Consider the following 14,019-nt stretch of genomic DNA (forward strand, 5'->3'; position numbering starts at 1 on the left):
TCTAAAACATTTCAAATTTGAAATAAATCACAATAGACATAAGTTTATTAGTGCTAAAAAATCTTATATATAATTTTTAATATATCCATTAAAAAGAATTACTTGCTTTGTAGTAAGAAAATGACTCACTTTTTCTAATTTAATATTTCAAATTATTTTTTATAAATCATCAAATCTAAAATCTCATTAAATTACAACATTTATAATGATATACGTTGTGTATTTGACCTCCTTATAACAACTCTAAGATATGTGTGTGAGAAAGTGAATCAACCTCCATTTAACAATGTTGAAAGCTAATAAATTGATAAGAAAAAGTTAAATGTTTTTAACTTATTTATAATTCCTTTAAGCTTTCAACTCACCTTGGATTCATTTATTTTTTTAGCATAGTAACAATTCATGTGAGTCCCTTCCAAATGCTTATGTTAAAGATTTTATGTTTCATAAGGTTCATTTTTTTTTTTGTGTCTTTTCAGATGAAGGTTGAGGAAGTATCATCTCCATAATTTCTCAATAGTTTATAATAATACATGTTTGTTAATAATTGATAAAGGTTGAGAATCAAGTTAACTACTTTGTAATTAATAATTTATAACAATTATTTACACGATATCTATTTAATTAAAACAAAGAATCATAAAAACTATTATATTTATGAAATGTAAAAATAATTTTTTGCATATAAGCTATATAAATATGATTATATTGAATAATCATAATTGTCATACAATGAGAAAATGGTAAAATTGACTTATATTCAAATTCTATAATTAGTTGTGTAAATTATATAATAAATATATACAATCTCCAAATAATTTAGATGTGCATATTCTAATAATTTTTTAGAAGTGAAAGAAATATAAATATTTATGTCAAAGGTATTCCCTTTGAAGTGAACCACATCCTTTTTTAAATCAATGGTTCAAAATTGAGAAAAAGGATGCAAGACTAGAATAAATCCTAACCGTATAGTTAAATTTATATTAATTTAGGAAAAAAAATCTTTTATGATAATAAATTATAAAATATATATATTTTAATATTATTAATATGAAAAAGAATGTGTAAAAGAAAAAATAAATATTTTATTATTATCCTCATTTGATAGAATTGAAAATATTTTTTAATTTAATAATTAAAAGAAAAAATGTATATTTGGCAATAATAAAAACTACTAAAATTAATTTATAGTTTATAATTTTAATTATTATAGAATAATTATATTTTGAATTAAAATATTTGTTTTATTACTATCTTCTTTTGATAAGGATTTATTTTAATGTTATATTCTCTTATAAGATATTCTTGTTTTCTAATTTATTATAATTCTTCTACATCTTATTTTAAGGATTAATTTCTATTAAGTTAAAATTTATTTTAGTTATTTACATGGGTTCTTATCGAATTTGGACGAATAATAACTAAAATATATTAGAATTAATATAATTTATATGTTTTGTCTTATTAAAATTTTATTTATTATAGAATAATTATATTTGAATTGTATTTTAATTTCTATATTAAAATAAATTTCAACTTAAAAGTTAAATTAAATGTTTAGAGCGGCAGAAAAAGAGAGAGAAACTAACTTGTTTATTTCATTCTAATAATTTAAGGATGACAAGTGTTCTTGGGGTGTTGTGCTGAGGGTAGTAGGCTATTCAAGATTATTATCTTCATATTCATCTCTATCTCTCTCCCCTATCTATATCTCCCTACCTCTCCATATATCCCTCTCTATTCCCCTTCTATCATTCCCACTCTATCTATTTATCTATCTCTCCCTCTCCCCCCTCTCTCTCTCTCTCTCTTGCTCCCACTTTGTATATCTATCTGCTTCTATATCCCCTATCTCCCTCTCTTCCCCTCTTCATCTATTTATATATATTTCCCCCTTTTTATATCTATCTCCATATCTCTTTCCCTCACACACACATTCCATGTTTCTCCCTCCTTATTTGTGTCTCTACATCTCTCTCACTCACACAAACACACCCTATTTCTCCCTCCACATCTCTATCTCTATCTCTATCTCTATCTCTAGATCTTATACACTCCTCTTCCTTCATCTCTCCTACTCTCTCTATAGGTCGCTCTACCTCTCCATATACCACTTCCTATATCTTTATCTTATTTATCTCTCTATATCCCCCTTTCTCATTGTTAGTCTATTTTTCCCTCTTCTCCCTTTTCTCTCCTTCCATCTCTCCCTCTCTCACCCCTTTTATAATTTACAAGTTATATCTAATCTCTCTCCTTTATATCCCTATCTATATCTTTTTATATCCCTATATATCTATTTCTCTCCCTCTTTCTATATTATCTCTCCCTCTCTCCCTCTTTTTATATCTCTTTACTTATGTTCTCTTTAATATGTATACACACACTCATGTTTCTCCTTGCCTATCTCTATCTATATCTCTTCATCTTTCTCCCTCTCTCCCTCTCTCTAAAGTCTAAACCTTTGTCTCTATTAATTGTGTGTGTGTGTGTGTGTGTCTATATATATATACATATGTCCCTCTCCCTCTCTCTCTCTATTAATCTCTTTTTCCTCTATCTCTTTATATCAATCTCTATCTCTTTCTAGGTCCTCCTCTCTATCTTATCCACTTCTCTCCTTCTCCCCATCTCTCCCTCACTCATTCCCTCCCTATCCCCTATCTATCTCTTCATCTTGACCTCTCTCTCCCTTTTTTTAATTGTATATCTCTATATCTCCCTCTTTCTCTTCCAACATATGTCTATCACTCCTTCTATGTTTGCTTGTTTCTCTCACCCTCTCCATCTCTATTTGTCTATCTCTAATTCTCTCTATTTGTCCATCTCTTTATTTCTCTCCTTCTCCGCCTCTCTTTATATCTCTATCTCTCTAACTCTATCTCACCATCTATGTATCTCTATATCTCTCCCTCTTCCTTTATAGATCTCTCTATCTCTTCCTCTTTATCTATCCCTCTCTATCTGGGCTATCTTTCTATATTTATCTCTCTCTCTCTCTCTCTCTCTCTCTCTCTCTCTCTCTCTCTCTCTCTCTCTCTCTCTCTCTATTTTTTCCCTCTTCCTCTCTCACTCTATCTTCATCTCTACCTCTATCTTCCTCTCCACCCCCCATATCTCTAGACATGCCTCCCTCTATCCATCCATCCATCCATCTCTCTCTCTCTCTCTCTCTCTCTCTCTCTCTCTCTCTCTCATCTATCCATGTATCTCTAGCTAGTTATCCATATCTCTCTACACCACTAGATCTCTCCCTGTCCACATATATCACTTCCTATCTCCATCTTTATCTTTCTATCTCTCCCTCTCTCTCTCTCTCTCTTCCATTATTTATTTTTCTCTTTCATCTATATCTACTCATCTCCCCTCTCTCTTTCTATTTCTCCATATCTCTGTCCTCTTCATTTTTCTCTCCTCATTATCCATCTTAATCTTCAATTTTATCTATTTCTCTATTTTCTTCTCTATTTCTATCTCTTTATTCATCTTTCACTAATTCTCTCCCCTTTACATATCCCTCTATTTAGCCCTATCTCAAACTCTTTCTCACTCTCACCTTATTGCAAGCATAACATGAGCCTTGTTGGTAATGAAACTGTATTATCAAATTAAGGTTTTGTTTCAATTATGATTGGATTTTTGTAGGTGGATGCATAGTTAATTTTAAGGTATCACTTCTCTATTAATAGCTTTGTTGCACAAGTAACATCATGGCCTACCAAATGACCTCATGTACTACACAAATATATGCAAAAAAATAGAACAAATGTTTCCTTCTCGACCTTCCACACCACTTCAGCATACTCATTACACACCAAGAAACAATTGCTAGTTAAAATAAAAAAATAAAAAATAAAGATAGAATATGAAATTAATTAAGATTGTATACGGAAGTTTCCTACGGCCTGCAGTTTCTTGTACTTATTCAATTTTCGTAGCTATTTCTTATGCAATTACAATACAACTGCAATGAAACACTTCTTTTATTTTATTCGCTCCTCACTCGTTTTCAATTATTTCTATGCAATTACAATACAACTGCAAAGAAAAAAAAGCTTGTTTTCTTCGCTCCTCACTCGTTTTCAACGATTCTTTTAATCGGTTTTTAATTTCAGGATCGGACGGTGCGCCTCTTCTAAAGCGTCGTCAGATTCCACGCGCTAATCCATAACGCGATCTCTTTAAAGCTCCACTTCATGTTGTACCATTTCTTCAGTTATCATTCAATTTAGAATACCTTGCAGCCGTTGAGTAACCACAAAGATCTTGCTGTGTTGGAGAAAGCAAAGAATTGGCGCGCTTTATTATACACTTTCTTTCCCTTCCTTGCTGCAAACCCTTTCCCTACCGAAGCAAAATTCAAAGCATTTGTTTTTTATTCTCTGGATCGATCATAATGGGATTCCCCTGGTTTTTTAACCGGAAAAACGCGCAGATTGAATCTCCCCGACGTCAATCAGAGGGCATTAACAATTTCTCCTCCAAATCTAGGCCGCGAAAATCTTCGTCGCCGAAGAAAATGTCAGGCCGTAAAGAACGGCAAAATTCGAGCAGAGATTGTATTGTGAGGATTCCTTGTTCGTTGCCGAGCGGCGAAGAGCTTCAGAATGTGTTCAATAAATTTGACGCCAACGGTGACGGCAAAATCTCTCCGTCGGAGCTGGGCCACGTCATGCGTTCGCTGGGGCACGATGCGACGGAGGATGAGGTGCAGTTGATGATGGCAGAGGCTGACTCGGACGGAGATGGTTACGTGGACTTGTCTGAATTTGTTGCGCTCAATACACGTGGCGTGGACAGTGCTGCGAGCCTGCGGGATATTAAAGATGCTTTCAACATGTTCGACATCGACGGCAACGGATCCATCTCTGCAGATGAACTCCACAAAATTTTAAGGAGGCTGGGAGAGACTTCCAGTTTGGATGAGTGTAATCACATGATTCGAGGCGTGGATGCTGACGGGGATGGCCAGGTCAGCTTCGACGAATTCCTTACAATGATGTCAAGTCCTGTTGCAGTGCAAGATAATTAACTCTGATCTGCGTTTGTTGACAGACTGTGAGAATGTCGGTTGTTTGAAATTTGCCCAGAGAAAATATCAAAAGCGAATTGCTTTGTTAAGCCAAGAATTGTAGATATGGCATTTGGTTCTCCCGCTGTGGTGGTTGTAAATATCGAGTGGTTGTTTTATTCATGATTCTTTATTTTTATTGTGATTATAGAAGGTATTCTGTATCACCGAATACATTGAATTCACTATACAAAAATAAGCTCTCAATATGATAAATTCTGAATGTTTTAATGCTTTCATAACTATAGTTTGTAATGGACTTGGATTGTATGTAATTTTGATTTTATGTAAGCCTGCTAAAGATTCAATTGTAGAGCGTATCTGTGTAAAACAATATGTTGTACAGTAGTTGTAAGAAGAAAGGTTGTGTTTTTAAAATGAAGGTTGAAGAATCAAATACGTTATCCTTGATTACAATTTCCACTCGTCTTCTCATTCCAAAACTGTAATCTGATTGTCTCTCTTATAAATAAAACTACACATCTTTGATCTTCGAAAGAGAAATTTCCTCAGAACCTTCAATAAATATCTCTAATTATTTTAAATAATGATTAATTATATATTTTTTAAATTCTGAAGCGCGTTACAGATGAAGCCACGGTGTAAATAATACTAAATCCTAAGATTTCGAATACCCATAATTCGAAAGATACACAAGATTTAAGAAAAGTTGTGAGAAGATAAGTTAAGTTGTAAGAAAAAGCACAAGGCATTATCAGGTGTGAGTAATCAGATATCCATGAGAGTTAAGCAAGATAATGAAAGAAAACTAATATCAATCCAGGTTATAGTTTGGTATTCATGTAGAGCAAGTCTTGTTCGATCGGCAAAGGAAGGTTCGTGCCTTTCAGAACGTCTTACCATCAAATTCATATCCAATGTGCTCAACTTTAAAGTCTTGTTTACAGTGGTTGGCAGCAATTCGTAGAAGAAACCGAGACTTCCAACAGATCGACAAAAAGGATGGCGAACTTGATTATTCTTTAAAAAAATTGCAAAATTAATGATTTCTTAAAGAGTCACATTCGATTTTAAAGAAAAGTTTATTGGAATGAGTCACGCAACTGCCAAACTCAATTTGATCAGTCTGAACTCAAAGAAAATGTTTCACCAATCGTGCCGTCTACTCCATCTGTACATATTTATCTTCATATCCTGCAGAAATGACACGCAATGGAAATAATCGACCCAAGTTTGTAACATATGAAAATACTACCATTGACTATATGAAAATACTACCATCGACTAGCATTATTAACTACTAGCCTCAAACCAACAAGGTTTGCTTTGGTAGCCATTATGAACGTCTATGGTTTTTTACTCTTAATGCTTTGTGCTCATTTGTGTTCTTTTTCGGAAAGAGGTATGGATCAATGAGATTAGCATCAAAACTAGGGTTACAATGGGGCAGACACATTTGCTCAACAAAAGCATGGCGAAGATTTAGTTGAGATATTGACAATTGTGTGCTAGGGTTATGATCGAGCACAAACATTTTTCAAGCCTGCCCCAAAGATCATATAAATTAGCACAACAAAGCCTTCACAACCATAATGCTATCTTGGAGTGTTTTTTAGTTTGACCTAGATTCATGGGCACTGAGCTCTCCAATGCAAAAAAAAAAAACTGTCACATGTTGGGCCACAGATTATCTTCTCTAGGTTACTATTCACCATATATGTTTAGGTACAAAATGTGAATGCTTTATGTCATGATGATGTATTTCTATCTCTTGGGTTTATACATTATTGAGGCTTGATTAAAATTATGCAAGTTGTCCTAACAATGACCATAAATGTTGGGAGAGGCTAGAGGATATGGAACTACCAGAACTGCTTGAAAAATTGATAGCCAAAACCCTGGCTCAAATGTTGTTGTCGAAACAGTTGTACCACTTATAGCTGCATTCCTAATGTTTCGTAAAACAAACCCTTACTACTCCAAGAGACTCCTTCATGCTTCTATGACAATTATTTTTGTTGAAATTTGTGACAAATTTTCAAAGAAATAATAGGCGCTTTTCAACCTAAATGGCGATAAGATTTTTTGTTTTGTCTAAACATTGCCCACTATTTTTGAATGTCCTGCCTACATTTTTTGCTAAAAAAGGCAGGTATTTTAAGGTAGTTTTTTAATCTTTGATGGCTAGGGCAATAATTAGGGTTTTTACCCTTCCTTTTTATAGGGAACCAACATATTAGGGTTTACCAACAACACCTTGATTGTGAAACAAGACAAGCTTTCTTTTTTTAAAGTAGTTTTTATTTTCAAATTTAAGGAATTTGTTTTTTTATGAAAAAATGTTTTTTAATGGCATCGACATAGATGGTACAAAAGAACCTCTAACAAAAAAAATTCAAAAGTTACCTAAAAAAGCTTTTGCTGCCATCCATTGCTGAATTTTTTTTAGCTTAAACAGACCATAAAATTTTAGATTTGCAGATGCAATAAAAGAGCTCAAAGCCCAACTTCATTGTTTCAACTCTTTTATTTTCTCTTCCATGAAACAAAACGTAGTATATATATCAAATGTCCCCTTTTTTAGGTGAACATTTTCTATTTCCCTCAAAAATAAATCTTTATTTGTGTGTTGGCTCCTCCGCTTGCAAATTAAGATATCTTTCATAGTTCATTGTGATCCTATGTTGATTGCTTTTGTTGCTTCTTGCCACAATCTCTCTACTTCAAATTTTTGCCCTTTGTGCTTCTTATGTTTGTCCACTCAAAACAACACCTTAACCAAACCCTGCAAACAATCGAGAATCCTCGAGGTAGGTAGAAGGTATGTCACTACCAAATTATTGTACTTTGAAATTCATGATCAACTTGATCAACCAATCTCTAAGTCAACTTCCATCTCTCAGCTATGCTCCTACAGAACCTTAGAGGAAAGATTCCCAACCCCTCTACCAATAGATTTGAAATAGTCAGAGTCCTTTTAGATTGAGCCTGTGAGGAATCATCATGCCATCCTCTTGACTTAACATTAAACAACGATGGTTCTGTAGCACAAAATCCTCGTCTAGCTTTCCACCTTAGGAGACCCCCTTTTCTCAATGAACTAAACTGGACCCTAGAAACTTAGGAGCATGGAACTAAAAAAATCTTCTACCCAACTCATTGCACTAGAACCATCTAATTGGTAGTCCTTCAAATTTTAAAAAATAAAATGCACATTTCATGTGCACATACAATGTGAAGAATACAAAATAGGTTTTGAAATGTCTACAATAACATAGTTACAAAGCCTTGCAAATTTATTTTTAAAATCCTCATACTCCATATCAATCCTCACACAAAATTTCCAACCTTATTTGCCAACAACCTAGTCATTTCTTGATTTCACATAAACATAGGGAATCAACACAACAAATCCAAAGTTGGACAAGTGTTGGTATTAATAGTTTCAACCGTTAGATCAACAAAAGGGTTTACAAAGGCATACCATCACAACAACCATTGCACAAAATCATGAGCCATTGTTCTAGACAAAATCTTGATGCTTTGAAAACTAAAAAAAATACATGGAATAAGCCTCTAGACAAAAAAGATGGAGAGGACCACTTGATGTTGCTCCAGATGAACTCCATCCAAATAATAATCTTTACAAAATTTGTCTCATATCCATAAACCTGCGATTAAAGATCTACTTCTAGATTGTTTAAAAGCTAGTCAACACAAACATCAGAAAGGATCAGATCCTATATATCATTAGCTAGATTTATCAAAATATACAATAAAGAGAGGAAAACTAATTCCAACTGTTTCTTATCTATAAAGAGTAACAGATTCCCTAGTGCCTTAGTAGTAGACTCCTAGACAATAGTTCTTCATGTCTCCTCTACTTTTGATTCCAGCTCACAATAGCCTTCACACTAACCTCACCAATGTTGGTACCTAACAGGTTATTTGGAACTTATCCATAGCAAGAAGCATCTCCATCAAAATAGGAGAAAAAGTGTCAGGGTATTTTTTGCATTCTTAGTAAATCTATGTGACAACACCCTCTTCTAGGAGCAAATGCTAGTCTTTGTTTGAAACTCAAGTCTTAGACTTGAATGAGCTATTAAAGCTCCATTGAAGGATAGATGGTATACTAGGCTGAATAAAATATTGGTCATCTACCCTTCTACTTGCACCTCTGATGCTTCACCCTCCTCTGCTCTACCCTTTCTTGCCATCAATTTTAACCCTGCAATCCATTTTCTTTTTGGATGTTAATGGTACTATTTTTGAGAAGCCATATGTTTCAAAAATAATTTTAAAGTTAATGCTTTCCATGTTATTACTCTCTTAAAACTTATTTGACCAAGAAGTAAAACACCATATAAGTGGCAGTGATGAATATTGTAGTTGTTTGACAAATTCTTTGGTTTTAGAATATGATCTAGTACCATAAAGATCTATAGTTGTTCATTAGTGCACCAAAATGTTTACATTCTAGTGTGATTTGGTATAAGAGAAAAGATTTCACCCATTTCATTAATGTTTGTAAAATTTTTAATGAATTTAGCTTTTTGGTTGTTGTGCTTATTCCTTCCATATCATATTACTTGATCCATCTATTGATGCAATATTCATCAATCATTAAGCTTGTAGTATGTCCAGGAACCAAGCTTAGACTAGACTCATCCAATATAATTTATATATTTAGACATTCTTAAAATGTATTGAAGAATGATATAAATTAGATGACTTTGGTTTTGAAGACTCGTTGATCAATCACTCTTGTATGACGCGTAGTAATTGGATCATGCATGCGTAAAGAGATAACCATACATTAGGTTGTGCATATAGTTGGATAATTGGTTGGATGGCTTCTAGATGCAATTTTAGAGGGTCAGAAAGTAAGGTTGTATCAGACCATAGGTAACACAAATTCTAATGTCATGAACCTAAAGGCAAAAATAGAGGCCTCTTAGATAGGACAGGATTGCTTATGATAGTTGCTTCTTCCTTGTTGTGAATTTGCTTAAGATATTTTGTGCAACGATTCCTAAGCCATGTTGTAGCTGGGTTTAGAAAATTGGTGAATTGCTATATCATAACCCCAACTGGCAAGTTTTATGTTATGTGTTATTTCAGCGTGGACTATCTTCTGACTCTTGAAATATTTTGGAAGGGTAGCTTGAGTAGATAGGTCTACAAGAGAACATTTGTTCAAGCATCTTCTCATCTTGGTTTTTTCTAGAAAATATTAATGCATTTCTACAGAGAATGTTACTTGGACACACTACCACTAGAATTTAAATTTATTTAAGAATTGCTTTAATTGATGTGAATCTCTTGTTCCAAAGCTCCCATTTTGAAGAAGCAAAACGTACACTGGCAAAGGTTGTGTAGTCTAGATCGACACATGCCAATTGCATTTTCTTAGAAGTTTATAAACCCTTCTCAAGAAATCCAATGTGTCTAGAAAAAATGCTTGATAAATCAACATACAATAGAAATAGAAATGCAACCAACCTCTTTTATGGCAGTAAAAACCTACGCTAATGATGGATCAATGCCACTGAGTGCAATCTTTCTTACAGTAGAGTTTACTTGTACATGTAGTTTTGTGTCATAATTTTAACTTTCTGTCTTTCAAGAGAACACAATTGCAAGGATTAAATTTATTTGAAATTGGAAGGGGAAACTCACTTGTAAACAAAACACCCTATAATATTTTGGAACAATATTTAGCTTTCAGTTTACAATACAAACAAACTTATGGTAAACACCTATGTTTTTGTTTTTGTGCATGTACACAATGTAAATCAACATTTTTGTGTAATATAAGATATTTTAGTATAATCTATTGACTTGAAGCAAACAACCTATAGTAGCTAACAAATTATTTCTTTTTCTAGCTAAAAATAAAAACCAAAAAATGCGAGTATAACAAATATTGAAATGTCTTAAAACACGTATTTTTTTATGAATTAAATACAAAGTATTATATTCAAAGCCACATCACCTGAATTTATAAAAAATGCAATACAAAATCTCATAATACTTATCAAACCATTATCAACTCATAAAACACTCAAAATAAGGATGGACACAAATAGTTAAGGTTTTGGTTTTTGCCAAAAGGTTCATCAAGTTTTAGTGAGAAAAGTATTTCATAATCATGGAGGCCACTCACATGGTAATTGCTAATTTTAGTAGTAGCTATTTTTGTTGATTGTTATTTTCAATGTTATATTTTTGGTCAAGGATGAGGCCTATTTTTAGATCCCTTTCAATTAGTTTTTATCTTATGATCTTTAAGATTATATTTTCTTTAAGTTTCTTTCTTTTCAACTTTTTGGTAACCTTTAAGAGTTTGCATAGAGCTCCTTTTTGGGGATCAAAATAAGATGATTTTAAATCCCAAACATTGGGCATTTGTAACCTATAAAGGGTAAAAGTACAAAGTTGTGTCACACTTTTATAGAGTAAATGACCAATGTTGATTCAACTTTTTAAATTGAATCAATAGAAAGTGAAATATATGTTTTGAATTTTGAAATGATGTAAACTAATAAAATGTATATTTTCTATTTGTATTTTTCCTTTGCAAGATAATCAGCCTTATATTTTAGTGTTGATGACCTACTTTCAATAAAAATGAAATATAAAATATAAAAGGGTGATCATACGGATCCGTGTCGCACTTTAGGCTAACAATACCTATTTCAGTCGGAAGCGTTCTAGCTGGACTGATTTGGTCCCATTCGGAAGCCACGTTGCACTCTCGTGGCAAGGGCTTTCCGGTCGGAAAGCCCTTGCCCTATATATTTGTTGAAATCCGCCCTATCCACTCATTTTGCATTGAGTGGCTTGGAGTTAAGCAGGAAGGTGCAAAAAGTCTCAGAGATTCGACCGGAAGGGTTTCGGTGGTAAGTACCTTTTTTTTTTTAAATGTATTTATTTTAACATATTAATTTATATATATATTTTTAAATCATTTTTAATATAAAATTAGTTTTTTATAGTTTTTAAAAAATATATATATTTTTGTATATATTCTATCATATTAGTTTAGATTATTAGAAAATAAATACACACATACATATGTAAATACATACATACATACATACATACATACATGCATACAGATACATACATACACCTACATACACATACATACAAACATACACAAACATAATACCTACCTACATACATACATACATACATACATACATACATACATATAAAATAATTATATGTACACCTTAGGACATACACATACATACCTATGTCTATATACATACATACATACATACATACATACATACATACATACATACATACATATACATACACATACATAAATACATACGTGCATACATACATAAATACATATAAAATAATTATATACACATTAGGACAAACGTGTGTGACCCCTCAGGACCAAACACGACCCCTCATAGCATGTCCTGAGGTGTATTTATGTATGTATATGTATACATCCTAAGGAGTATATAATTATTTTATATGACCCCTTAGGACCACTAAAGGCCCCTTGCTACACATGTGCACCCCTTAGGACCTATTATGACCACATAAGACCAAATAGTGTCGCAAGGGGTCATATGTGGTCTTAAGGGGTCACGCATGTGTTAGAACACATGCGTGACCCCTTCGGACCACTTAAGGCCCGTTGCAACACATGTACACCCCTTAAGACCTATTAGGACCAAAAAAGACCAAATGGTGTCACAAGGGGTCATATGTGTTCCTAAGGGGTCACGCATTTGTTAGAACACATGTGTGACCCCTTAGGACCACTTAAGGCCTGTTGTGACACATGTGCACCCCTTACGACCTATTAGGACTACAAAAGCCCAAATGGTGTTGCAAGGGGCCATATGTGGTCCTAAGGGGTCATGAATGTGTTAGAACACGTGCATGACCCCTTAGGACCACTTAAGGCCTCTTGTGACACATGTGCACCCCTTAGGACCTATTAGGACCACATAAGACCAAATGGTGTCGCAAGGGGTCATATGTGGTCCTAAGGAGTCACGCATGTGTTCTAACACATGGGTGACCCCTTAGGACCACTTAAGGCCCCTTGTGACCCATGTGCACCCCTTAGGACCTATTAGGACCACATAAGACCAAATGGTGTCGCAAGGGGTCATATGTGGTCCTAAGGGGTCACACATGTGTTAGAACACATGTGTGACCCCTTAGGACCACTTAAGGCCCCTTGCGACGCATGTGCACCCCTTAGGACCTATTAGGACCACATAAGACCAAATGTTGTTGTAAGGGGTCATATGTGGTCCTAAGGGGTCACGCATGTGTTAGAACACATGCGTGACCCCTTAGGACCACTTAAGGCCCGTTGCAACACATGTGCACCCCTTAGGACCTATTAGAACCACAAAAGACCAAATGTTGTCGCAAGGGGTCATATGTGGTCCTAAGGGGTCACACATGTGTTGGTCTCAAGGGGTCATATGTGGTCCTAGGGGGTCATGCATGTATTCTAACACATGCGTGACCCCTTAGGAGCACTTAAGGCCCCTTGCGACACATGTGCACCCCTTAGGACCTATTAGGACCACATAAGACCAAATGTTGTCACAAGGTGTACTATGTGGTCCTAAGGGGTCACACATATGTTAGAACACATGCGTGACCCCTTATGACCACTTAAGGCCCCTTGCAACACATGTGCACCCCTTAGGACCTATTAGGACCACAAAAGACCAAATGTTGTCGCAAGGGGTCATATGTGGTCCTAAGGGGTCACACATGTGTTCTAACACATGTGTGACCCCTTAGGAATAGAACACATGCGTGACCCCTTAGGACCAGAACACATGTGTGACCCCTTAGGACCACTTAAGGCCCCTTGCAACACATGTGCACCCCTTAGGACCTATTAGGACCACATAGGACCAAATGGTGTCGCAATGGGTCATATGTGGTCCTAAGGGGTGGGTAAAAGCTTAAAATTGTGTCAC

General features: G+C 34.5%; 1 protein-coding gene across 1 annotated transcript; it reads left to right on the forward strand.

Moving 5' to 3' along the window:
• Positions 1-4,129: 4,129 nt before the first annotated feature.
• Positions 4,130-5,338, forward strand: LOC131026668 (probable calcium-binding protein CML25). Its single transcript, XM_057956601.2, has one exon. It carries the CDS (start codon positions 4,400-4,402, stop codon positions 5,033-5,035), a length of 636 nt encoding a protein of 211 aa, XP_057812584.1. The 5' UTR covers positions 4,130-4,399; the 3' UTR covers positions 5,036-5,338.
• Positions 5,339-14,019: the final 8,681 nt, after the last annotated feature.

The sequence above is a fragment of the Cryptomeria japonica genome, chromosome 11 (assembly GCF_030272615.1).
Source record: "Cryptomeria japonica chromosome 11, Sugi_1.0, whole genome shotgun sequence".
In the NCBI taxonomy this organism is placed as follows: domain Eukaryota; kingdom Viridiplantae; phylum Streptophyta; class Pinopsida; order Cupressales; family Cupressaceae; genus Cryptomeria; species Cryptomeria japonica.

Coding starts and splice junctions, on each gene's coding strand:
- LOC131026668 (XM_057956601.2), top strand. CDS start 4,400: ATGGGATTCCCCTGGTTTTTTAACCGGAAAAACGCGCAGATTGAATCT.